Consider the following 23,983-nt stretch of genomic DNA (forward strand, 5'->3'; position numbering starts at 1 on the left):
TACCCAAAATCAAAACAACATATGGAGGACATTCACCCCTTCCCTCTTCATCAGCACCAAGGAAAAAAGTAAGTGCTGTGTCATTTTTGGGAATGTGGCATAGCAGTCAAGCTAATTGTGGCTGATTCAGGTTAGGAAAAAAGTTCCTAAATCGAGGAAAACCCAAAATCTTGGGGCAGGATTCAGGCTTTTGTCTGACTTAGGTTAAGTCCAGGATAAGGTGACTCTTTCCCAGGTCAATCCAGATCATATGCCATATAACTTCAGATCAGCCATATAAGGGCTGATCTGAAGCTCACCAAATTAAGTGGTGAGTGGAGATTGTTAAAGACATTTTAAATCAAATCTGCCAAAATCAAAATTGCAAATGTGGAGGGATGACTGTATGTGTTCTGATTTTCATCTCTGAAATATGGGAGAGTATGTTCCCTTACTTGAGGCTATGGTAAAAATTGCACTTCCTCGCAACACCAAATGGATGTATTCAACCTGTTACAAACAGTTAAATTTAATGGGATTCTTAAAAAAAAGAGGGAGAGTTGAGCCTATCATGTTTGTTGATTGTGACAAGCCCTACCTCCAAATGTGATTTTGGCACACTAATATGTGTGTGTATATGTGTATGTGTGTGTGTGTATGCATGTGTGTGTGTATAGTGTATAAACAAAAAATACATGCAGATTAAATCTAATGTTTCGTTTGACCCTAATTGTGGTTTAACTTTAAGATTTCCACTTCAAAATATTGTGTCCTTGCCATTACAATCCTTTTCATGTATTTGATGCTCAAAAAGAAACAGACTGACATTTGTTAAAACATGTGTGCATTTCGAAGTGTATATATCACAGGGATTTTGGAAACCATTTTTGGATCAGACTAAATGAATTTCAGTACAAATAGAGAAGTAGAGAACTTGCATTAAGGAAGCTGGCAAAATATTCTCATGACAGCTAGACAGATGTGCTGTGACATCCCACCTCTAACCATGGAAGTAGTATATATAAGAGCAGGTTTAATCACACAAGTTCTGGCACAGAGCCTGTACACACAGTGAACTGTGTCTTATGGCTTAGTGCTGAATTGTATGTGTGTATGGGGGGGGGGGGGATCTGAAAAAGGACATGAAAAAGAAGTTTGGAAACATTATTTTGAATCACTGCCAATCTCGAAGCATTTTCTGTTCTAATTGATAACAGGATAGGTGTTGCTATTTGTGTCTTGAAGATCTCAGTGCATCATTTCACTATTCAACATAAAGAGCTTTCCCTGAAAAATTAATCTTCCTCCAGCTTGCTTTGTAAATCTAATAGGAGGACTATTCATTGTCTCTGCATCTCATTTTCTAAATAACTGCATTATTTATATGCAGAAAGACAGTTTTGCACCTTTCCTTAGGGACTTGGTGTGTGTGTGTGTGAGAGAGAGAGAGAGAGAGAGAGAGAAAGAGAGAGAGAGAGAGAGAGAGAGAGAGGAAGAAGTGCAAAGGCAGCAAAACTTTACCAGTATGTTTCTGACATGGAGAGGTATGTGAGGCTCAGTGGAGGTCTAAGCTCTTCACTTCACTAAGTTTGCCTCAGGGGAACCCACAGACAGATGTCGGTTGCTCCCTGAGTAGTAAAAGGTGGCACCTCTCGTCAAACTCAAATTTGACAGGTACCACGCCCACTTTTGGGGAAGGCCCCTCCCACGCCCCTCCCACGCCCCTCCCACTCCAACCCCTGAAGTCCCGCCTCTCCTAAACAGGAAATGGATGCCAGAGAGCCCCTCCCACGGCCTGAAACCCCACCCCCCCCCCTGCCCACCCCACCCCCACCCTAACCCCTTTGTGTGGAGCATAGCCCGGACAGACCTATCCCCGATGAATGGTGTGTGGAAATGAACAGGCAGGGGCGTGTGTGGTAGCTCTAAGCTGACATCACGTGAGGCATAGTAGCCAATAGGGAATGGTATAGGCCCCGTAAGATGACCATGTGATAGTGGGGGCCAATAGGCGGTGTTTTTAGGGTTTAAATAACTGTAGTAGAGTTTTAGGGAGACCGCTCTGACTATTTTGCAGAACAACCCATAATATGGATTCGTCCGCTGACCCATCAACTATGGACTTGCCTGATTCAACAGTGGATGATGATCTATGTAGGAAAAGGTACATCAGCTCATCTGAGGATGATGAGGAAGAAGGGGAAGAAGCTAAAAGATCTCGGGAGGAAGAATGTGTAGTTCATGAATCTGTGAATAGTCCGTTGAAGACGCTTTCAACACCATCACACGTTGAGCAGGTAATACTTATAAGCTATTATTCTGACCCCTCTTAGGTTGAAAAGGGGTGATGGGTATGTTTCAAAAGGATGAAGTTGTATAACCTGTAAATTACTAACACTCTGATCTTTTAAAACGTTTTAGGGCGCTGCTGAAAATCCTCCTATCTCTGCTCTCTGGAAGCTCTGCGGTGTTGCACCAGGCCAGCTACAAGTAAGTTGAAAAAGGAACATGTGTGTGTGTGTGTGTGTTGGGATAATGATCATTGTATGTGTTTTAACATGATTATTTTGTTTTTATAGGAGCCCCCTGAAATGGCAGCTATTCAGCGCCCAGGACATGAGGTCGTGTCAAGCATACTAGGCTTGAACAGGGATATTCAACCAGCAGATGAAAACCAGAAACCAGACATGTATGCATTTGCAAGAACGCTAATTTTGGTTTTATTAGATCACAATTTAAACGAGATATTATATTCGGAATGCTCGGGATGTTTGGAAGCGCAGCCGGCTCAATTAGCGCATGAATGTGTGTCATGGAATATAACATTCTTTAATAAGAAGCTAAGAGATATATGTGACAATTTGTGCTTTAGAAACACGCTCCACATGTATATATTATTTAGTTATTCCCAAAAATGTCTATCTCTGACTAATGAAACATTGGATTATATCATGAATTTGGTAATTAAGGTGGGGTCTTCTGAATCTCCACATGATTTTTTATTTGATGAGCTGAAAAGATGTAATGAGAACTTAATTAGACAGGTGAGGCACATCTTGAAAAACAGAAAATATACGGATTTTGTGAAATCGCCGGGTATTATCGGCAGTTTTAAAAAGCACGGAATCTAATGCGACTGTAAAATGTATTTTAAAAGGCTGTGGAATAAATGTTTTAAAACAGAATGTCATTTCTGCCTTTATTCTCCTCAAACTTTAAAAGTGTAGTGTTTTCTAAGTCAGAAACTAGGCTGTATTGAAGACAGCCCTCTGTGTAAAGCATACCGGGTAAAATCCCATTTCTTTGGGGGGGCCTGGGAAGAGGTGGCACATCTGAAAATTATCAAAATACCTATGGCATGAAGCCTTGATTTAATTTAGAACAATATTTCATTTTATTAATATAGTTTTACCATATCTGGGGAATGACATCCTGAAAAGCATAGTGTAAACCACACCACACATATGAAAAGCATCAAAATTCCTATAGCTTTTTTCATCAGAGGCATTGATTTAATTTATTTCCAATATCTCATTTTATTAAAATAAATACATTCTAGACTTTAAAAATATTTTACCATATGTCTCCTGATTGATAGGGGGGTCTTTGGTGTGACAGCCTTTGAAGGCTACTACATCAAAAAGGTATCATACTGTAAAACACACCGCACATATGAAAAGCATCAAAATTCCTATAGCTTTTTTCATCAGAGGCATTGATTTAATTTATATCCAATATCTCTCATTTATTAAAATAAAATACATTCTAGACTTTAAAAATATTTTACCACATGTCTCCTGATTGATAGGGGGGTCTTTGGCGTGACAGCCTTTGAAGGCTACTACATCAAAATGGTATCATACTGTAAAACACACCGCACATATGAAAAGCATCAAAATTCCTATAGCTTTTTTCATCAGAGGCATTGATTTAATTTATTTCCAATATCTCATTTTATTAAAATAAATACATTCTAGACTTTAAAAATATTTTACCATATGTCTCCTGATTGATAGGGGGGTCTTTGGTGTGACAGCCTTTGAAGGCTACTACATCAAAAAGGTATCATACTGTAAAGCACACCGTACATATGAAAATTATCAAAATTCCTATAGCTTTTTTCATCAGAGGCATTGATTTAATTTATATACAATATCTCTCATTTATTAAAAATAATTCATCCTAGACTTTTAAAATATTTTTACCATATGTCTCCTGATTGATAGGGGGGTCTTTGGTGTGACACCCTTTGAAGGCTACTACATCAAAAAGGTATCATACTGTAAAGCACACCGTACATATGAAAATTATCAAAATTCCTATAGCTTTTTTCATCAGAGGCATTGATTTAATTTATATACAATATCTGATTTATTAAAAATAAAATCAACCTACTTTCAAAAATTGGGGGGAGTTAGCCCGCCCCACTGGCTAAAAATTGTATAAAAACCCTGTCCAAAACCGCACTCTATCCGTCCATTTCGAGGCATCTTTGGTGAGTATCTATTTACCCCACTCTCTTCTCAGGATGTGAATGCATGTGTGTGTGTGTGTGTGTGTGTGTGTGCATGATTCTTGACACCCTTTCCAGCAATGCTGCATAGATTTTATTTATATTCGGTATTCTTAACGATGTTAGGTAGCGTTTACATATTAAATTGTAATAATTTTAGCTGTCTGTGTCTACATATTTGTTACCCATACTGTTTCATTTATTTTTACCATAAAATCTTCATCCCACTTCTCATTGAGAATGTTATTTTATGTTTAGCCTCCCTTTATCATTTTGCCAATACAATTGTATATATATATATATATATATATATATATATATGTGTGTGTGTGTGTGTGTGTGTGTGTGCATGATTCTTGACACCCTTTCCAGCAATGCTGCATAGATTTTATTTATATTCGGTATTCTTAACGATGTTAGGTAGCGTTTACATATTAAATTGTAATAATTTTAGCTGTCTGTGTCTACATATTTGTTACCCATACTGTTTCATTTATTTTTACCATAAAATCTTCATCCCACTTCTCATTGAGAATGTTATTTTATGTTTAGCCTCCCTTTATCATTTTGCCAATACAATTGTATATATATATATATATATATATATATATATATATATATGTGTGTGTGTGTGTGTGTGTGTGTGTGTGTGTGTGTAAAAAAGTTGGTAGTTTTAGTTTTTGATTTTAAAAAGCCTCTAGGCTGCCCTGTGTTATCTTTTTTGCATTATTTAAGAATGTTATAAGTTAATTCAGGGCTATTATATTTAATATATATATTTAATATATATATATAATTAATACACTGTATGGGATGAGTTATAATTAGTTTAAAATAACTTAATAAGTGTATAACTAATGATGTAGGACTGACTTAAATTGACTTAAAGAGGGTATTTTGCAATCTGGCACAGAACATGTGTTTCCAATTGGAACATGTGTTTCTAATTTACATCTTACTACTTAACAAATGAGGGGTAGAAAAGACCATGAAATTGATCAGTGGATTAGCAAACACACCCCTGGGGAAGTATACTAACCTTTCAAACATACAAGGATTACCAAAGGGTGGAAGGGGGAGAGGTGTGGGCTTAGAGCCACTTTTTTCTAACTGAAAGATTGCAAGAATCAGAGACTTGTAGGAGAGCTCCGGGTCATCCAGTCTACCCCCGAAAAGCCATCCCTTTTCATTTCATTTCTGATTTGTTTTAAATGCTTTATATAAATAATACAAAATATCACCGATATTATGTGTATATACAATATATTGAATATTACTAGGAATATTATGTTAAATTCTATATTATATTCAAACAATGTATCATGTTTAATATTTAATTAATATTATTAGGGTATATATGACAATAATAAAAGGGTCTTAGGGTGGAATATGCCTCAACATGTTTGTGCACAATGTTTTTATATTTTGTCATGATTCAAAACAATTGTTATGCACTGATTGTTTGCTGTAGATATATTGAGACTATACTAGGACTACTTTTTAAATGCTGTTTATATCTTTCAATTTCTCTAAATACTTACACCCCCAAAAATTTATTTACATATTTACATTTTGCCAACACAATTGTATATATATATGTGTGTGTGTGTGTGTGTGTGTGTGTGTGTGTGTGTATGTGTGTGCGCTTGTGTGTATGATTCTTGACACCCTTTCCAGCAATGCTGCATAGATTTTATTTATATTTGGTATTCTTAACGATGTTAGCCAGCGTTTACATATTAAATTGTAATAATTTTAGCTGTCTGTGTCTACATATTTGTTACCCATACTGTTTCATTTATTTTACCCATAAATCTTCATCCCACTTCTCATTGAGAATGTTATATCCTTTACTATTTGTTCCTTTCATTTTTCAAGCACTTCTACAGCCCCTCAAACCAAATTTGTATTATTAGTTCAAACTGTTTAAACTTACAGGCGTTTTTGTTATTTTTCATAATTTTAAACCACAGTTCTAAGTGCATATATAACAGAACCATGTCAAATTTAATTCTCTAAATTCATCCATACTTCCCTCTTCTCGCCCATGCTAGATACATCACATCCATCCCGCCAGAAATGAGACACGTATACACTGCCGCTATCATTCATCCCCCACCATACGGCGATTCAAATATGGCACTACATGATGTTTTAGCGGATGATGAAATTATAATGGTGGAAGATCCAGATCCTCAACTGACAGGAGGTTTGTTCGTATACCCTGAAATAATATAATAATAATAATAATGATAATAATAATAATAAAATGAATGCGCAATGAGTGTGTCTGCGTGTTTTTCTGAAATACATGTCTATTTTTCAGAAGGAGAAGTATTTTCTGATTTCATTGATGACACCTCTGCCGCCGTTGCTGCTGCTGCTGCTGTCCAAAAAGCTGATACCCACGATTCTATAAAAACAGGTATTGTTGCCCCACACGCATTATAAACTGACCATTGTGAATCAAAAACACAACATAAAATACTAATTAAAATACTAAATAAAATTTAATCAAAGCAATAAACAGTCTCAACCCTATGAAATAATAAACTTACAGAAAACAATAGAACATCCCACTAAAAATAAATAAGATAACCACGCATAAGGAAGTATTTAGGACAAGCTAATCATGTGGTTGTAATTGTATTTTCTAGATAAACATACCGATAACCGTGCCACACCCAAACCGTCAACTTCAAAAAATCAAGGTAATGATGTGTTTGTCTCTCCTACAGAATGTCTTGATGCACATATGAGAATTAGTTATTCATGTATTGATATTTTATGCATTACTTTTAGGAAAAGGCATGAAACGTGGCAGACCAGAAACTCAGAAGGCATCTAAACCCAGCAAAAAGCAGAAATACGCTGCAGACGTCAAAGATGCCCAAGGCCAAGACCCCCAAAAAAGAAAATTTACTTCGTTGAAGGAATGTTATGCTGAACTTAATAGATTGTCTGCGGAAGTGAGCCGCAATCATGAGAGAAATGGTCAAATCATGGCACGTGATTTTCCATATGTTTTTTCAGTAATTAAAGCACTAGAAAAATATCGGATGCTTACAAAGTCAGCTTACTATCAGTGGGGTGGGGGAGTGCACACTAGGGGAAAAAGAAAGCAAAAGAAGCCCTGTCCTGGAGATCTGTACTGGAAAAGAAGACGTAAATGGATAAAAAAGGCTAGACAAACTCTTGCCAGGTCCAAAAGTAAGAAAAAACATAAAAGAGCATGCCCCTTAATGAGGCCAGACGCGGCTTCTTCGACCAGTACAGACAGTCAGAGGGTGGCGCATTCTCCAGAGCACCAACACTTAGGAGATGTATCTAATGTTAATGATCAAATCCAACAGGAAGCCCACAATGCTGATGAAGTTAATGGTTCACACCCTGTGTTTGCTGAATGCGTGCGCTCATGGCAACATCCAATTCCTGATTTCAGCACATGGCGATTCGTTGAGGTATACCGTTTCAGAAATTTAGAAATGATTAGGTCATACGCAGAGATTGTAACGGTATTATACAGCGCAATCCAGGACATATTAGACCGGCTGGCGCCTAGAATCGAACCTGATGATTTTGTTCAGGTGAGACTAGAAGCCTCAGGATTACGAAATCCACTCTTTTCTTTTAAAAGAAGTAGGGAACTTTTTAACGCTGAGGAGTTTCTATCACACCTTAGTCGCCTGTTACAAAGCAGTATGGAAATATGTGCGCACGGTGATTTTGAGTTCGTGGTTACTATAACAAAACCGCTAAGAGGTGGAGCACATCGAAAACTGGGTTCAATCCCCGCGAGTGAAATAATAGCCCGAAAAAGACAATATTTGATAGATTTGAATTATTCAGGAAGCAATCTATGCTTTGGGGGTGCTTTATTCGGGGTTATGAGTTTACAGAAACCCACAGATTCAGAAATGTTGACAGCTGCTCAAAATCTGCATATGGAGCTTGGTTGGTCTGATAAAAAAAAGGTAACCCTTAAGGACATTTCTACAGTCGAGCAGCATTTAAGAGTCAACATCGATGTAGCCTATTACTCAAAAAAGACAGGATGGTGCGTTTTTAAAACAGAAGGGCCCATTTATCCCCAAGCCTATACTTTACTATTACATGAAGAACATTTCTACGGGGTACTGAATGTAAAAGCTCTATTTGGCATGCGTAACTACTGTCAATTTTGTCGCAAACTCTATAATCATGACAGACATTCTTGCCTGTTTTATTGTAGAATGTGTATGAGAAAGGAATGCTCTAATGTAGTTGAGGAGCAGGTTCGTTGTCTGAGATGTAAGTTTCATTGTAGGTCTAACGCTTGCTTAAAATTACATCGACAACTGTTCTTAGAGAAGAAAGTCAAATGTCCAGCGAGGAGGTATTGTGCAAAGTGTTGTCATTATCAGGATGCGGATCATGATGATGAAAGATGCAAAGGTAGACAGTGTATGGTTTGTTGGGGGTACATTGTTGAAGATGAAGACCATGTGTGTTACATGCAAACACTTATTCGGCCAAAGCTTTCTGTGAAATACATGTTTTATGACTTTGAATCACAGCAAGAAATGGGGGTTCATAAGCCAGTGTATTGTTTTATAAAAGCTTTTCCGGGGGAAACAGTGGAGTGTTTTAAACCAGATTATGTGGAAGAGGATAGCGGGTCTGAGGATAGTGATGATGAAATAGTGGGGGGTGTAGACCCCTGGAAGTTTGCAGGTAAAACATGGGAATTTAGGGGTGAAAACTGTATTGAACAGTTTATTAAGACGTTTACAAAAGATGGAGCCTTCAGAGAATCAACATTCATAGCCCACAATTCAAAGGGATATGACTGTTACTTTATACTCAACCAGTTAGTGAAAGAGAAGCTGGATGTTAATATTATAGCACAAGGTGGTAAGTTAATCTGTGTTACAATTGCAGCGTTAGACATAAAATTCATTGACTCTCTCAGCCACCTACCCATGGCACTCTCTAAATTACCAAAAGCTTTAGGGTTCGATGAGGTCAAAGGTTATTTCCCACATTATTTCAACACAGCTGAGAATTGGAATTATGTGGGGCCTTTGCCGATGCCCAAATACTATGGCGTAGAATACATGATGCCTGCTGAAAAGACAGCCTTCACCAAGTGGTATGAAGAGAACCGCTCAAAAACCTTCGATATGCAAAAAGAGTTAGCATACTACTGTCAGAAGGATGTTGAGATTTTGGTGAAGGCCTGTACCAAGTACAGACACGAAATAGTTCAACTCACAACGGCGATCAGGAAAGTTCTCGTAGGCAAGAAAAAAGAAAAAGTCATAAAATACAGAGCGGCTATAGATCCTCTACAATATCCGACCATTGCAGGCGTAGCTCTAGCAATGTACAGGTTCAAATTTCTTAGGAAGGATACTATAGCTATCCCAAGTTGTAATGATTATCATAATCAGTACAAACGATTCTCAACGGCGTCTATACAGTGGCTCTCTTTTGTCAGTCATAAGGAAAAGGTTGAAATACGCCATGCTCTGAATGGCGGGGAGGTTAAAGTTGGCAATTATTTTCTAGACGGTTATGCAGTTGTGGGTGGAAGGGAAATTGCCTACGAATTTTTGGGTTGTTATTTTCATGGTTGTTTGTATTGTTATTCTCCAGAGGAGGTCAATTCCCTGGTGGGAAAAAGTTACGAGTTTCTTTTTAATGCGACACAGAAAAGGAGTGCCGACCTCCAATGCTTAGGGTTTGAAGTGCGAACCATTTGGGAGCATGAATGGAGACATATGGTAAAAACAGATTTGGAAGTCCAGGCTTATCTTGCAAACGCCAAATTTCCAGATCCGCTAAAACCTCGCGACGCGCTTTTTGGCGGTCGCACAAATGCTGTATGTCTCTATTACAAGCCTAAAGATGGGGAAACTGTGAAATATTATGACTTTACCAGTCTGTATCCCTATGTCAACAAAACAAAAGCGTACCCCTTGGGGCATCCTAAAATCATCTACAAGGATTTTAAGCCCCTTTCAAATTATTTCGGACTGGTAAAAGCCAAGGTTTTTCCCCCTAGAAATCTCTATTTCCCAGTTTTGCCTTCCAGAATCTCTGGAAAACTCATGTTCGTCCTGTGCTCAAGCTGTGCAGAAACCCAACATCAGGAGCCTTGTGACCACACAGATGAGGAGAGAGCGTTATCAGGTACATGGTGTACAGTTGAGTTGAACGTAGCTATAGCAAAGGGTTATAGAGTTGTCGAGATTTTCGAGGTCTGGCATTTTGAGCGTCGTTCTGTAGATCTGTTTTCGGAGTATATAAAATTGCATCTTCGTCAAAAGCAGGAGGCTTCAGGTTACCCTCAATGGTGTGTAAGTAAGCAGGATAAATCTAAGTATATAAGGGATTATCGTGCACGGGAGGGCGTGCGTTTACGTAGAAAAGAAATTGCGGTGAATCCTGCAAAGCGTCAAATTGCCAAATTGTTTTTAAACTCCTTGTGGGGAAAGTTTGGACAGAGAACAAATTTACCAGTCACAGAAGTGCTGAGAGATCCAGAGGATTTCTTTCAAATTCTATTTTCTGAGGCTTATAAGGTGTCCATGTGTGAGTTTCTGGATGAAGAGGCTGTCTGTCTCTCGTGGAAATATTCCGAGGACCGTGTGACAACCTCTGGGAGAAAAAATGAATTCATAGCATGTTTTACCACGGCATATGCGAGGCTTGAACTTTACAATTTGTTAGATAGACTAGGCAGACGTGTTTTGTATCATGACACGGACAGTGTCATTTTTGTAAGTAAGGAAGGGGAATGGGAACCACCTCTAGGAGATTATTTAGGGGATCTCACAAGTGAAATTCCGCCAGATCAGACTATTACAGAGTTTGTCAGCATTGGCCCAAAATCCTACGGCTATAAACTGTCTGATGGTACAGCATGTATGAAGGTGAAGGGAATCACCCTGAATAGCGCGAACTGTGAGAAAATTAATTTTACTAGTCTTAAAGACTTGGCATTTGATTACGTCTCAGACAAGAAAGATGGTCAGCCTCGTGAAATTGTGATACACCAGCCAGGTATTGTTCGAAATAAGCGCCAGTGGACGCTTCACACGAAAACTCTCAAAAAAACTCAAAAGGTTGTATTTGATAAAAGAGTGATTAAAGAAGGGTTTACAACGCTCCCTTATGGATACTGATTTGGAGACACGTTGGCAGCACCCCTTCTCTGCAATTCTCGCTGGTCCTAGCGGTTGTGGCAAAACGTATTTTATAAAAAACATGTTGGATCATGCTGAAAATGTGTTCTCTGTACTACCTCAAAATATTGTGTGGTTTTACAATTGTTGGCAGCCCTTGTACAACGAACTCCGATGTAAATATGCCTTTATCCAGTTTGTGCAGGGCTTACCTGAAAAATTTGATGATGATGACTTGTTACCAGCCAATAAAGTCAATTTTATCGTTATCGATGATTTGATGCAGTCTGCTTGCGACAGCCTTGGTTTGGAAATGTGTTTCACACAGTATGTCCACCATCGGAATATAAGTGTTTTCCTCATCACACAGAATATTTTTTGCAAAGGTAAAAGCAACAGAACCATCAGCCTTAATGCAAAATATATGGTGCTATTTAAAAACCCGAGGGATAAACTACAGATCGCAACCCTGGCCCGTCAGATGTACCCTGGAAACACGCGTTTTTTCATGGAATCTTTTTCTGATGCAACAAACAAACCTCACGGTTATTTAGTGGTAGATTTGCATGGTACTACACCAGAAGCGTACAGACTAAGAACCGGCATCTTTCCGCCAGATTGGCCTGTGGTATATTTGATGAAGAAAAATCCACAGAATCACAAAAGGTCTTTGTTTTAAGCAACATAGGACCAGCTGCCATCTGCTCCTCCACCGCTGCAACATGTCCACCCGTGTAAAGAGAAACCTGGAACTATTAAAACTGCTTATTAAGGTACCTCCACGTCAGAGAAAAGCCATTTTGTGCACGGGCTCCAACGATTTAATTGCTACTCTCTCAGAAATAGCCCTCAATACTTTAAAAGGAAACATCCCTTTGGCCCCGCATCAGCTAAGAACGTTGAGAAAAAGACGCCGACTTATTAGAATTCTGGGAAACAGCAAAGTGTCTCTTCAGAAAAAGAAGTGTCTTGTGAAACAGTCCGGAGGGTTTTTGGGGCCTCTGCTAAGTTTTGCGGTTCCTCTGTTAACCGGCCTTTTAACAAAGCAGTGATGGAGCACGCTGAAAAAATGTATCTGGTCCCCAGCCGTCAACTGGATCAATTAAGAACCCCGCTTCCCAAGGATGAAAACATACGAACTACGGCCATCTCCTCCCTAGATCGAGAAATGCAGGGGATTCTACACAGGACTGATTTATCCGAACATGAAAAAGCACGACTCTACAATACCTTACTTCAAAAATATTTAATCCATGTAAAACAGAGGGATGCTGAGAAACAAAATTTAAATCTGTTTCTACCTGAACCAACTGATGAAGAAACAACAGGCCCCGTTGCTGACAATGTGTTTCGTGAAGTGGTAGACAGCCTGCCTGTTAAATACAAGAATCAAGCAAGATTGATACTCAACAAATTAAGCCTAAACAGGAATATTTCTACATGGGATGACAAAGGATCCTTCGTGTATAAAGGAGAAGTCATTCCTGGATCTAACATCTTGGACTTAGTCAAAACTGCAACTCAAACTAATGCAGTTTCTGTTACACGTCTCCCTAAAGGGTGGGATGATTTTATGAAAGCCTTGGCTGAAATAAACACCCCGACAACCGTGATAGGTAATACGAGCAATCGTCAATTCCTGGATTATTTAAAAAACCCAACGGGTTCACCCCCAGCTCAAAGACGCAAATCTTCTAGGGAACAACGCCAAGCTAGTTCTCCTACCTGGATTAGCTTATAATAATTTTATTTCACCTGAATAAAATACTTCTTTTCTTAAATTCGGATTTATTGTCATTGCCTGTTCTTTTAAAAGAGAAAAATAGAGCCACACATCATATTCCAAAAGCACCCCTATGAGGGTGTGTTTATTAAAAGACGTTTATGAAATGCACTACAGGACATACAATGTTGCATCGTTTGAAACATATCTGAGGAACGGGTCCTTGTGTTCATTTTCTTCACAAAACGCATAACCATTTTGTCATTTTTATCCAAATCGTCGGAATATAACGCGCTAATATTTTTAAAGGATACCCCCATACATCGTTGATGAATGAAAAAAACGCAGTGATGTCCGCAAACAACCGAGTCTGAGGCCTGCACAGGTTTGCATTGAAACGCAGTTTTGCTGGCATTTCTTCTTAAAAAGTTCACAATGGCTTTGGGAAACAAAGCATAGTCAGGAGGGTGTCCATATGAGTCAAAAAATTCAGCTGTCCTTTCATTCGGTAGGTAAACAGCTAACCAGTGTTCTCCGGGAAGGTTATGGGGATGAGTATTGATAATCAGCGCTACGGGTCTTTGCTGCAGGTGCTTTCTAGGCAGCTTGTCACAGGGTAACACACCATAGAAACTGTTTTGAGTATAGGGGTTTGAGCTTAGTAGACGAGTTAACTGCAGGGTATCCATCTCACATATAATCAAACAAGACGTTTCTCCTGTGATTTATTTCTATCACGTTGTCAAAAACGCCGTAAACCACCATATTGACGGTTGTTGGCAGAGGCTTGGCGAAACGCAGCTCCGCCCTCAGGTTTCCAGTTTTAATCAGCGAGTAATGGTCTGCACATTCTTGATCCGGAGTCAGGTCAAATGCAAAGAGTGTGTAGCCTTTTGCATACTCCTCACGGTTAATTAAAAGGGCACTGTCTCTCATGTGCTTGCCAGCGGTCTGAACTAAACTCATATATTCTCTCACACAATTACCCTCTTCAAAATTGGGTTGAAATGGTTTCATAGGATACTGCTCACCATCCAGGTAGAGTGCCGCAAAATTGATGTCATAATGCTTAAAGTTGAAAGGGTTTTTACTGTATGCTCCGCTGAAAGAATCGTTATCAACCAATCCTATTACCACTTGCTTAGGAAGTTGTCCCAAAAACAGGTTCTCTTGATTGGAGACACGGCTCCCTACCGGTATGCTGAATACTTTCATGCTTACACGGTCCACTGGGTATTTGGCATTAGACGTCAGTAGGGCTTCAGCATGTCCTAGGCGGACGCCAGGTGTCAATTTCACTTTTTTGACAAAGAGGGAGGCTGATAAAATCTGTAATTTGTATTGCCTGTTTGCATCGTTGCTCATTAAGCAGAAGGCATCTTTATTGCGGGTAAGTTTAATTTTCACATCAACACCGTTCAGCAGCAATTTTTCTTGGAAAAACATGTCAGCATGGAGATGACCCAACAAGTCTATTTTTTTACTACCAGCTCCCAGGGATGCTCTTTTGCTAAAACCTTTATTTGCCCCATCCAGAGCCGTAATCTCGTGTTCCCCTGCATTGTCTTTATAAAAAGCTCCAGCCGTAAATTGCGTGGCTAGTGTGTCTTCGCCATAGTTCAGCACAGATTCAATGTATGCTCTGTAAGGATAGCAGTTGTTACTTTGGCTGATGAGACGGTCACCTAAAGTCACATCTAACTGACTGAAAATGGAGGCTATCGGGTAATTCACAAGTCCTACCGCAGCCCCGTTGGCCAGGTTTGTTCCGTCTTCATTCACCACTTTGCACGTCAGATATAAAAGAGTGTTGTTGAGATCCATATAGTCTTCACCATTTCCAGCAATAAAAAAGTCCAAGGGTGAGGCTTCTGTGAGGGCGGTTAATGGTGGAACTTCAATATAAAGGCTTCTCTCAATACTAGTTTGTGTAGGCCCGATGCTAAACAAATCAAGTTCGGATTTGGTGCACTCTTCAGAACAGCCGTGAATAAAAGCCATGCTGCCGTTTTAGAATATATCGTTCATAGACTGTATCCTCCGCCTCTTTCTGGCTCCTCGACGCTTCTGGGGTTTCTTTCTACGTTGCACTTTCCTTTTAATGGGTTGAGGAGGGCCTTTCAATCTCAGTTGCGATGCTTTTCTTTTTAAACCTCTTCTCCTTCTAATATACATAAGCCCCGATCCCTCTTGAGGGTTTGCAGGTCTTGTTCTGTTTAGAACAGCTTGGGTGATATGGCCGACCATGTCGTTGGCTATATTACGTGCGGCTGTTTTTGCGTGGGGTTTGATGATGTCAAAACCTCTTCTCAAAAGCGGTACAGCTTTTCGGAAAAGGCTTCTGAAAATCCCGCCTAGGCCCGTGCCATACATTTGTGGAATACCATGATACCCCGGTAGACCGTTTCCAGCTTGTGCTCTGTAATAGTTTTTATAAAGCCCAGGATCCCCATAGGATTTCAAGATGGTCATTTTAAAGATCCCAGGTCCTCCTAGGGCGGAAGTGCAGCTTCACGATCACCTTTCCAAAACGAAATGGTACGTTTTTGTTTTGGTCTGACTTTATCTCAACAGTGATAGTGTCTATGTGGTGTTTGCTCACCGGAATGTAGTGGGGTTTATCGTAACAGATGTTGATACGTTCGTTATTCTTCCCTTGCACCGGCACACATCGCAGCAGAGGAACGTAGAAATCTCCAACGAGCTGATGCTCGACTATATCAGTGTAAACATATAAGGTGTTGAAACCTCCTGTGATGTCTGCTGAGAAAGCTGACTCTTTGGCCGGAATGTTGGGATTCAACCCTAATATATACTGTAATTCCTCGGCAGCTTCTATTGTATACTTATTCTCGGGTTTAAGCAGCACCTTTCTGGTCACCGGATCATACTTAAGAACCGTATTCGGTGGGTTCAATAGTGATGAAATGCGTTCGTTCATATGCCTCAGCAGCTCTGGGATGTTAGAATAATACCCGTTCTCCAGAAAGGAGACCCACTTCTTTTCTTCCTGTACAATATAAAAAAGAGGCTCGGTCGTCAGATTATCCCAGGTGTGGGGATACTGTATTTCAACAAGGCCTACTTCCCAGGCCCCCGAGAGCTCTAGAGGTTTTGCTAATGATATAGTGAAGTTTGAAATGGAGTTCCCTGGAAAGGCTCTAGCACTGGCGTTGCTGGGTAGTGTGACATAAAAACTACCATCGCCCATTTCTTTCCTTAGGAATAAAAACCTCTCAGCTAGTCAAGTTCTGTTACTTCGGAAGCCTGAACCCAACTGTTGAACTTGCTAGGCCATCCTAACCATTTCACTAAGTATTGCTTTCTCGCCCCCTGGCCTTTTGTGGATAGAATTTTCTCAATCCTGTAGATGCAGTCTTTGTCTGTATTAATCTTTTGCAGTTCTTCAGCATAAAAGCTGCCTATGACGTCTTCACCCCCATAATCTTTCAAAAGAAACACCGGCTTGTCTGTTTTTTGAAGAACCTGGTCCACAATGAATATCTCTGTGGTAAAGTTCTGTTCATACCCCTTAGCAAATTTACCCTTGCTTTTGGAAATCCTCACGTGGTCTCCTTTTCTGATTTGGTTTGCTTTTACCTCTATTCTTTTCACTGGGCTCCCGTAAACTCTCCTCCACACGTCTAAGGCGTTGGAGTCGTTAACATCTACCGGTCTCGCTTTGATAGTGCGGTGAAAAGTGTGGTTATAAGTTTTGAGTAACAAAGGCAGAACATCTATGTAGGTAAAAGTGTTATGAGCTGTGAAATATCTCCACATTTTTGTTTTTAAAGTTCTGTTAAATCGCTCCACAACTCCGGCTTTAACCTCATTGTTGGTGACAAAGTGATGGACCCCATGATGTTTCATCAGAGCGGATACTGACTTGTTTAGAAACTCCCGGCCCCGGTCTGTCTGTAATTTTTCAGGTTTTCGACCATCTTGTGTAAAGATTGCATTAAACCCCGCTGCCACCTCTCTAGCTGACTTATCCTTCAGAGGTACTCCCCATGCGTATTTAGACAGGATGTCTATCACTGTTAAAATGTATTTGTAACCACGGTTAAACTTTGAAAGTCGCTGCATATCCACTAAATCTGCCTGCCATTGAGAATCCACACGAGAAACAACGGTCTTGTTTCTTCTAAAATGGATCCTTGCTGGTCTATGTAACGTGTAACTGTCTTGTTTGGATAACCACTGAGTAACATCCCTCTTCCTCACACTTTTGCAATGTTTTCTGGCTTCTTGAAAAAGCGGATAAACGCCTCCGAGACTTCCTACCTTCCCCGGCGAATAATATATTTTCTTTAGGATTTCATCGTATTCTGACATGATGCTTAATGCATGAAATGAACACAAGGGTACAGATCAAACTCATTTTATTGAGAAAACACACATAGCATCTCTATTCTGCAGGATTTGTTTTAAAGCCAGGACATGATGGAAACTTCCTTGGTCTGCGAGTCCCCGATCTGACGATTCCGCACATCATCCGAAAGGTGGATACTTCCCTATGGAAATCAAATAAATAGCAATGAGTCTACAGAACACAATTTCATCACTCTCTCTCTTTCCCAACACCACCCCACCCACACATACACAGTTTGGACATTCTAACGCTTACCTTAGAACTCTCAAAACCGTCAGAAGTGTTTTCATCAACAGACATGTTTTCCTTTTCCTCTGCCTCATCCTTCATCAGCTCAGATAGGAGAGACCTCCGAATGCTTCTGGCTGGGTTTGGTCCTTCACACATACTCTTCGTATCCTTATAGTCTGCTTTACAGTCCATTCCATCATCCACATCCATCTTTTCAGCCTCAGCCTCCACCCGGCGTTTTTCCTCCATTTTGGCATGCCATCTTCTCAAATCCTCAGGGTCTGTATCAGGCACTATCTCTTCGACCAGGTAGCCGAGGTTATTAGTCAGACTTCCATACCCTTCATCATTAACACCCACATCAGCGTCGCCACATCGCATTCTCGGCATTTCAGGGAAAAGCTTTTTCAATTCGACACGGGCTGTACCCCGATCATAAAAATCAGGCTCAACATCTGTGAATTTATTTTTCATATCATAAAGACCCGGTAATAAGTTGAGCCTTGTCGGAGGTTTTGCACTTGAGGATTCTCGCCGCTTTTTAGGACTGCTCATTGGTGTCCCCGGTATGGAAAACCCTGTTGCCCCTTCTGTGATCGGATAAGACCAGTACCTGTACTCGCTTTCAGCTATTCTCTTCATAGTTGATTGCTTCTTTCTAGGGGCATCTGGTACTGAAAGGCTCGCGGAGGTTGAAGGGCCAGCGGGCGAATCCATATTATGGGTTGTTCTGCAAAATAGTCAGAGCGGTCTCCCTAAAACTCTACTACAGTTATTTAAACCCTAAAAACACCGCCTATTGGCCCCCACTATCACATGGTCATCTTACGGGGCCTATACCATTCCCTATTGGCTACTATGCCTCACGTGATGTCAGCTTAGAGCTACCACACACGCCCCTGCCTGTTCATTTCCACACACCATTCATCGGGGATAGGTCTGTCCGGGCTATGCTCCACACAAAGGGGTTAGGGTGGGGGTGGGGTGGGCAGGGGGGGGGTGGGGTTTCAGGCCGTGGGAGGGGCTCTCTGGCATCCATTTCCTGTTTAGGAGAGGCGGGACTTCAGGGGTTGGAGTGGGAGGGGCGTGGGAGGGGCGTGGGAGGGGCCTTCCCCAAAAGTGGGCGTGGTACCTGTCAAATTTGAGTTTGACGAGAGGTGCCACCTTTTACTACTTCCCTGCCCAAACCCTGCACATCCACAATTCATACTCACCAATAGTTCCTGTCAGTGCTGTAAAGAAACTTTAACCATGCTTCCCAGGAATATTTTTAAATCTTTCCTCAAGCACTCTCTAGTTTAGCTGTCTATAGTATTGCAACAAAAAAAATTGTGGAACACTTCTACACCTGTTTAAATAAAATGGTAACTGCAATTGCTAGGATACATTAAATGAGTAATAATGATGGAAATCTTCATCATATTTTAATCTGAATGTTAGAATATTATGCTCAAATATTAGGCTTAAATCTTATGAAATTGGCTTTTGGTTTGAGGCTATGATTAAGGACCTCACCAGACAGGAGTGAAGAAAGCTGGGAAAAGCTGAGAGAACCATCTTATGCCATTCCCTCCCATCTTTTCCCATCTTCAGAGATGGCCAGCCATCCCATGTGCCTACTGCAGCTTTCCCTGTCTTTCCCCTGCATTCTGGTTCTTGTAGATGAACTTTGGGTTCCATTTCCATGTGCTTAGGAAATGGAGTGCCATGGAGTACGACTGAAAGTGCCCTTACATTGTCTGATATCTTCCATGGGGCTCCCTTGGGGCTCTGTTTCCTAAGTGCATGGAAACAGTGCCCAAAGATGGTCTGATGATGTCTTAGGAACCAGAGAAGAGAGCTATCCAGGATGATATAAGTTCAGGCCATATAACTGTTTTCAGCACATTTTCCAAATGTTCCAATCTATCAGAGACATTCCTGATTAATGCAATGTCTGTAGCATATGAAGATTGAAAACCCCCTTTACTGGTGATTCTCACACTAGCCATGGCAATGTGGCAGCATGGACATAGTAAATAGTAAATAGATAAAAATAGTAAAATGTGTTCCACTGACACTAGTGGTATGTTTTTAAAGAATGTCTTTCTCATAGAGGTTGTTGAATTGTATGTATTAGCATTCACTGCCACTGGCTATGATGGATAGAACTACTGGGAGTTGCAATCCAACAACATTTAGGGAACTATACATTTCCAATTACTGATATACAATGATCCATAGTAGTTTTAGACTGAGATTGCATTTTGGTAGTCTGTTTGTGAGATGCCAGCTCTACAGTTATCTTTAGAAATCTCTAGAGAATCTCCAGCATGACTCGTAAGGTTTATCTGTGGAGGGAAGATACATTGTTTTTGCCTCTTTGCAGACTCAGGTCCACCACTTGCCATGACTCAGTAGATTCTGCCTGCCAGTGCCCTCTATCCCAGCTGTGGAGTCCACTGGGGCTGAGAGAATCAACACCTTCTGCTCAGAGAAGAACAGGACATTTTGCAACCCCTGATATTCTCTTGGCTGGCCTTTATCTCTATGGCCGGAAGGATAGTTTATATTTATTCTGTTTAAATTGTGGCATGTACTCTTATGTGTATATAAACCCCATCAGATCATTTGAGTGAATGCCAACTGTTCTCAGACTGATGCGCAATTGGCAATGTAAGTGCCAGCTGAGGGACTGGTGGGAGGAATACATAGAGCCAACATTTTTTTGCCCTGTTGAAGGGAGTTGGACTAGATGGCTTTAAGGCAACATTTCTCAACATGGGGGGTTGGGACCTCTGGGGGGTCACGAGGGGATGTCAGAAGGGTCACCAAAGACCACCGGAAAACACAGTATTTTCTGTTGGTCATGGGGGTTCTGTGTGGGAAGTTTGGCCCAATTCTATCATTGGTGGGGTTCAGAATGCTCTTTGATTGTAGCTGAACCCTAAATCCCAATAACTACAACTCCCAAATGTCAAGGTCTATTTCCCCCAAACTCCATCTGTGTTTATATTTGGGCATATGGAGTATTCATGCCAAGTTTTGTCTAGGTCCTTCATTGTTTGAGTCCACAGTGCTCTCTGAATGTAGGTGAACTAATACTCCCAAACTCAACATCAATGCCCACCAAACCCTTCTTGTGTTTTCTGTTGGTCATGGGAGCCCTTTGTGCTAATTTTGGTTCAATTCCATCATTGGTGGAGTTCTGAATGTTCTTTGATTGTAGGTTAACTATCAATCCCAGCAACTACAACTCCCAAATGACAAAATCATTTTTTTGAGTGATGGTCACTCCTTGGGTTAGTAAGTGTTGTGTGGCCAAATTTGGTGGCAATTCGTCCAGCGGATTTTGAGTTATAATGTCACTCAAAACGAACAGAGCATATATATATATATATATATATATATATATATATATATATATATAACGGTCAATGACCAGCACCAAAAATGAACACACATACATATTGGAGTAGTCTTCTACTAATAAAACTGTAGAAGTATAGATCATCTTTAATTCACCCCATTAGCTAAGACTGGTTTATACTCAATACATGGTATTTGAGTAATGTGAGAATTGATCCAAGATTGTGCTCCCAAAACATCTGTACGAATAATTAAGATCAGAATGAAAATTCAGTTATTTATAAATCAGTTCTACCTAGACCAGTGGTTCCCAACCTATGGTCCTCCAGTTGTTTTGGACTTCAACTCCCAGAAATCCCAGCAAGCTTACCAGCTGTTAGGAATTGTGGGTGCTGAAGTCTAAAACACCTGAAGGACCAAAGGTTGGGAACCACTGACCTAGACCCCTTATAATTCATGGGCAAGGGAGCAGATACAATCCTTCCTCTGGTTGTAATTGGTTTCTAAGGTACTAACATTCACAAATGAGAAGTTTGTACCTCAGTTGCAAGAAAGCTTCTTCTTTTCCTGATGTGGTAATATTGATTGCCAGTACCATAAGGTGGTTTGAAATCCTCATCTAGTTGCACTGAGGTGAGAAGGTCACTTCCTGAAGTGTTTACCACCTCACAAAAGACTTCTGTGAATTGTCCCTTCAGCTTCAAATATGCAACATTATTGGAATATGACTGGTCAAATTGATGCCGACATAGCATTAGTGTAATTGCTATTCTAAACTGAACTGAGTGGTATATGACACATTAATCGAAGTTAATTAAGGACCTAAATATGACCTGAGGTAAGGTTATGATCTTTCTGCCACAGCATTGCAAGTTACTGTGGTTATGGTAAGAAGATATGAACCTGACTATGGAGTTGTGGAGTTTTTTCCCCATTCAAGGCTATCAAACTTCCTCAAATATGTAAATGCCTCCTTTGCAAGCTTGTCTTTGTTTCTTTCTCACTCCTGATGGTGCACTGCAGAAAACCCACCTGTCTCTTTCCTTTGCTCTAAAGCTGCCATTTGCCAGCTGTCTTCAAATTCTTCACTCAGATTCTGACACCTCTCTCTCCACACATCCCCCCTTCCTCATTAGCTTCCAGATTCAGACCCATGCCTAAGACAGACCTTCCATGACCCTCTCCACCTCTGCTTTTCTCACTCTTGTCTCATTCAGTGTTAATTCCGCCAAGGCTGCCAGCCTTGACGTGCCATTTGCCCTGTATATCCCTCAAATATTTCCACACGCTGAACTAGTCACCTTGCAACGTCTTCAGATATAATGGGAAGGTGGTAGGTCAATCCAAACTTTGCTGGGAGAATTGCAGGTGCCCATTCTCCTCTGCAAAATCGAGCAAACACAGAGGCATACTTGTGCATTACTTCAAAATTGGAATTTTGGAAACTTGTGGGTGCCAAGGTGCATTCATGCTCTGATATTTTTTAGTAATATGTCATTCACAACCACATGAAACAATTACAGCCATTGGTAGTCTTATGAAGATACCTGTTCAATCAGAACTTTAATTTGTTTAGCCTGCTGGTATATATTCTACCAGAAAACAGATTTTCAAGGTTCAGCTGAGAGATATAGGAACTGTAGGATTTTATTTCTCCAATTAATTTCCTAGCATGGGCTATCCACCAGGGCAGCAAAGGAAATTTCTGTTCCCAAATGAGGTATAAAAAACTGAAAACTGATTCTATTTGCCTGAAGGTCTTGCCCAAGTAATTAATATTGGAAAACAGACAATAATGTCACTGGTCATATGAGCAAGCTTGTGGGTTTGTTTTGTTGAACTATGCAAGCAATCAGTTAGTGTGTGTTAACTGCAAAATAAGATGCATGAAGTTGATTGGTCGGGTAATGCACTGGGTGATGGCTGAGCCTGGAACTTTTAAATACTGTTGCAATTTTGTTCAGGCTCAATCTATGCAAGTGCAGAGAGACAGTTGTAAGAGAGAAGGAGAGAGTCAGACTGATTTGCTTCTTGGTTGCTGAAAGAAGGTCTCTCATATGGACAAAGAAATACCATTTTAGATCTCTCTGAAAGGACATTTGGTGAGTTGATGCAACTGATCCTAATGTATTAGGATTTGTTCTGAATTAAGAAGAGGAAACTACTTGTTCTTTATTGTTCACCTGCGTGGCGCATTTTCTTCTTCTGTCAAGGCAGTGTGTGGGCTGATCAAATGTGAACTACACATGGTTTATTTTACATTACGCCACATGTTTCATCACAATCTCTTCACGTGCAGCTGGAACAACTCCAGGTTTAAGAGAACCACATATTTTAATTTCAATAACCAAGAAGAACATGAATCCAGCCACATCCAGTAGCTAGCCATCTTCCACTTGGCTATCCCATATCCCCAGGTGGCACAAGTGAAACCTTAGCCATAACAAGGACAGATGGAGCTGTAGTTGAGCTGTACTAGCTCTGATCCTGTCACTTCTAAAGCAATGACACAGACACAACTAATTTTATTCAAAGAACATGATAAAGATTTGTCACAGTGACAATGAGCCTTTGAGGCTTCTACCACCTGCATCCCAGAGCTTCTGAGAGCTTCTGTAGACAAAATGGTGGCAGGGGTATTGCATGAA

The 23,983-nt window shown here is 40.4% G+C and overlaps 4 protein-coding genes across 6 annotated transcripts in view; 1 reads left to right on the forward strand and 3 right to left on the reverse strand.

Moving 5' to 3' along the window:
* Nucleotides 1-23,983, reverse strand: part of LINGO2 (leucine rich repeat and Ig domain containing 2) — a 785,688-nt gene that overhangs the window by 380,833 nt on the left and 380,872 nt on the right. The gene's annotated exons all lie outside the window — the stretch shown is intronic.
* Nucleotides 1,853-3,110, forward strand: LOC137096427 (uncharacterized). Its single transcript, XM_067465574.1, has 3 exons — nt 1,853-2,276; nt 2,401-2,469; nt 2,559-3,110. Exons 1-3 carry the CDS (start codon nt 2,070-2,072, stop codon nt 3,108-3,110), a joined length of 828 nt encoding a protein of 275 aa, XP_067321675.1. The 5' UTR covers nt 1,853-2,069.
* LOC132770398 (uncharacterized protein F54H12.2-like) lies at nt 14,075-15,385 on the reverse strand. The gene has a single exon (XM_060767365.2). The coding sequence runs from the start codon at nt 15,383-15,385 to the stop codon at nt 14,075-14,077; it is 1,311 nt and encodes a 436-aa protein (XP_060623348.2).
* LOC137096428 (uncharacterized) lies at nt 17,750-18,921 on the reverse strand. Its single transcript, XM_067465575.1, has 2 exons — nt 18,012-18,921; nt 17,750-17,898 (listed from the first exon to the last, which is right to left on the reverse strand). The coding sequence occupies exons 1-2, from the start codon at nt 18,702-18,704 to the stop codon at nt 17,812-17,814; spliced, it is 780 nt and encodes a 259-aa protein (XP_067321676.1). The 5' UTR covers nt 18,705-18,921; the 3' UTR covers nt 17,750-17,811.

Source organism: Anolis sagrei, chromosome 2 (assembly GCF_037176765.1).
Source record: "Anolis sagrei isolate rAnoSag1 chromosome 2, rAnoSag1.mat, whole genome shotgun sequence".
NCBI lineage: Eukaryota > Metazoa > Chordata > Lepidosauria > Squamata > Dactyloidae > Anolis > Anolis sagrei.

Excerpts from the sequence above, each read along its gene's own strand:
- LOC137096428 (XM_067465575.1), bottom strand. The coding sequence starts at position 18,704 with ATGGATTCGCCCGCTGGCCCTTCAACCTCCGCGAGCCTTTCAGTACCA. Across the intron at positions 17,899-18,011 it reads ACGGTTTTGAGAGTTCTAAG|GGAAGTATCCACCTTTCGGA; the intron begins GTAAGCGTTAGA and ends TGATTTCCATAG.
- LOC137096427 (XM_067465574.1), top strand. The coding sequence starts at position 2,070 with ATGGATTCGTCCGCTGACCCATCAACTATGGACTTGCCTGATTCAACA. Across the intron at positions 2,277-2,400 it reads CACCATCACACGTTGAGCAG|GGCGCTGCTGAAAATCCTCC; the intron begins GTAATACTTATA and ends AAAACGTTTTAG. Across the intron at positions 2,470-2,558 it reads TTGCACCAGGCCAGCTACAA|GAGCCCCCTGAAATGGCAGC; the intron begins GTAAGTTGAAAA and ends TTGTTTTTATAG.
- LOC132770398 (XM_060767365.2), bottom strand. The coding sequence starts at position 15,385 with ATGGCTTTTATTCACGGCTGTTCTGAAGAGTGCACCAAATCCGAACTT.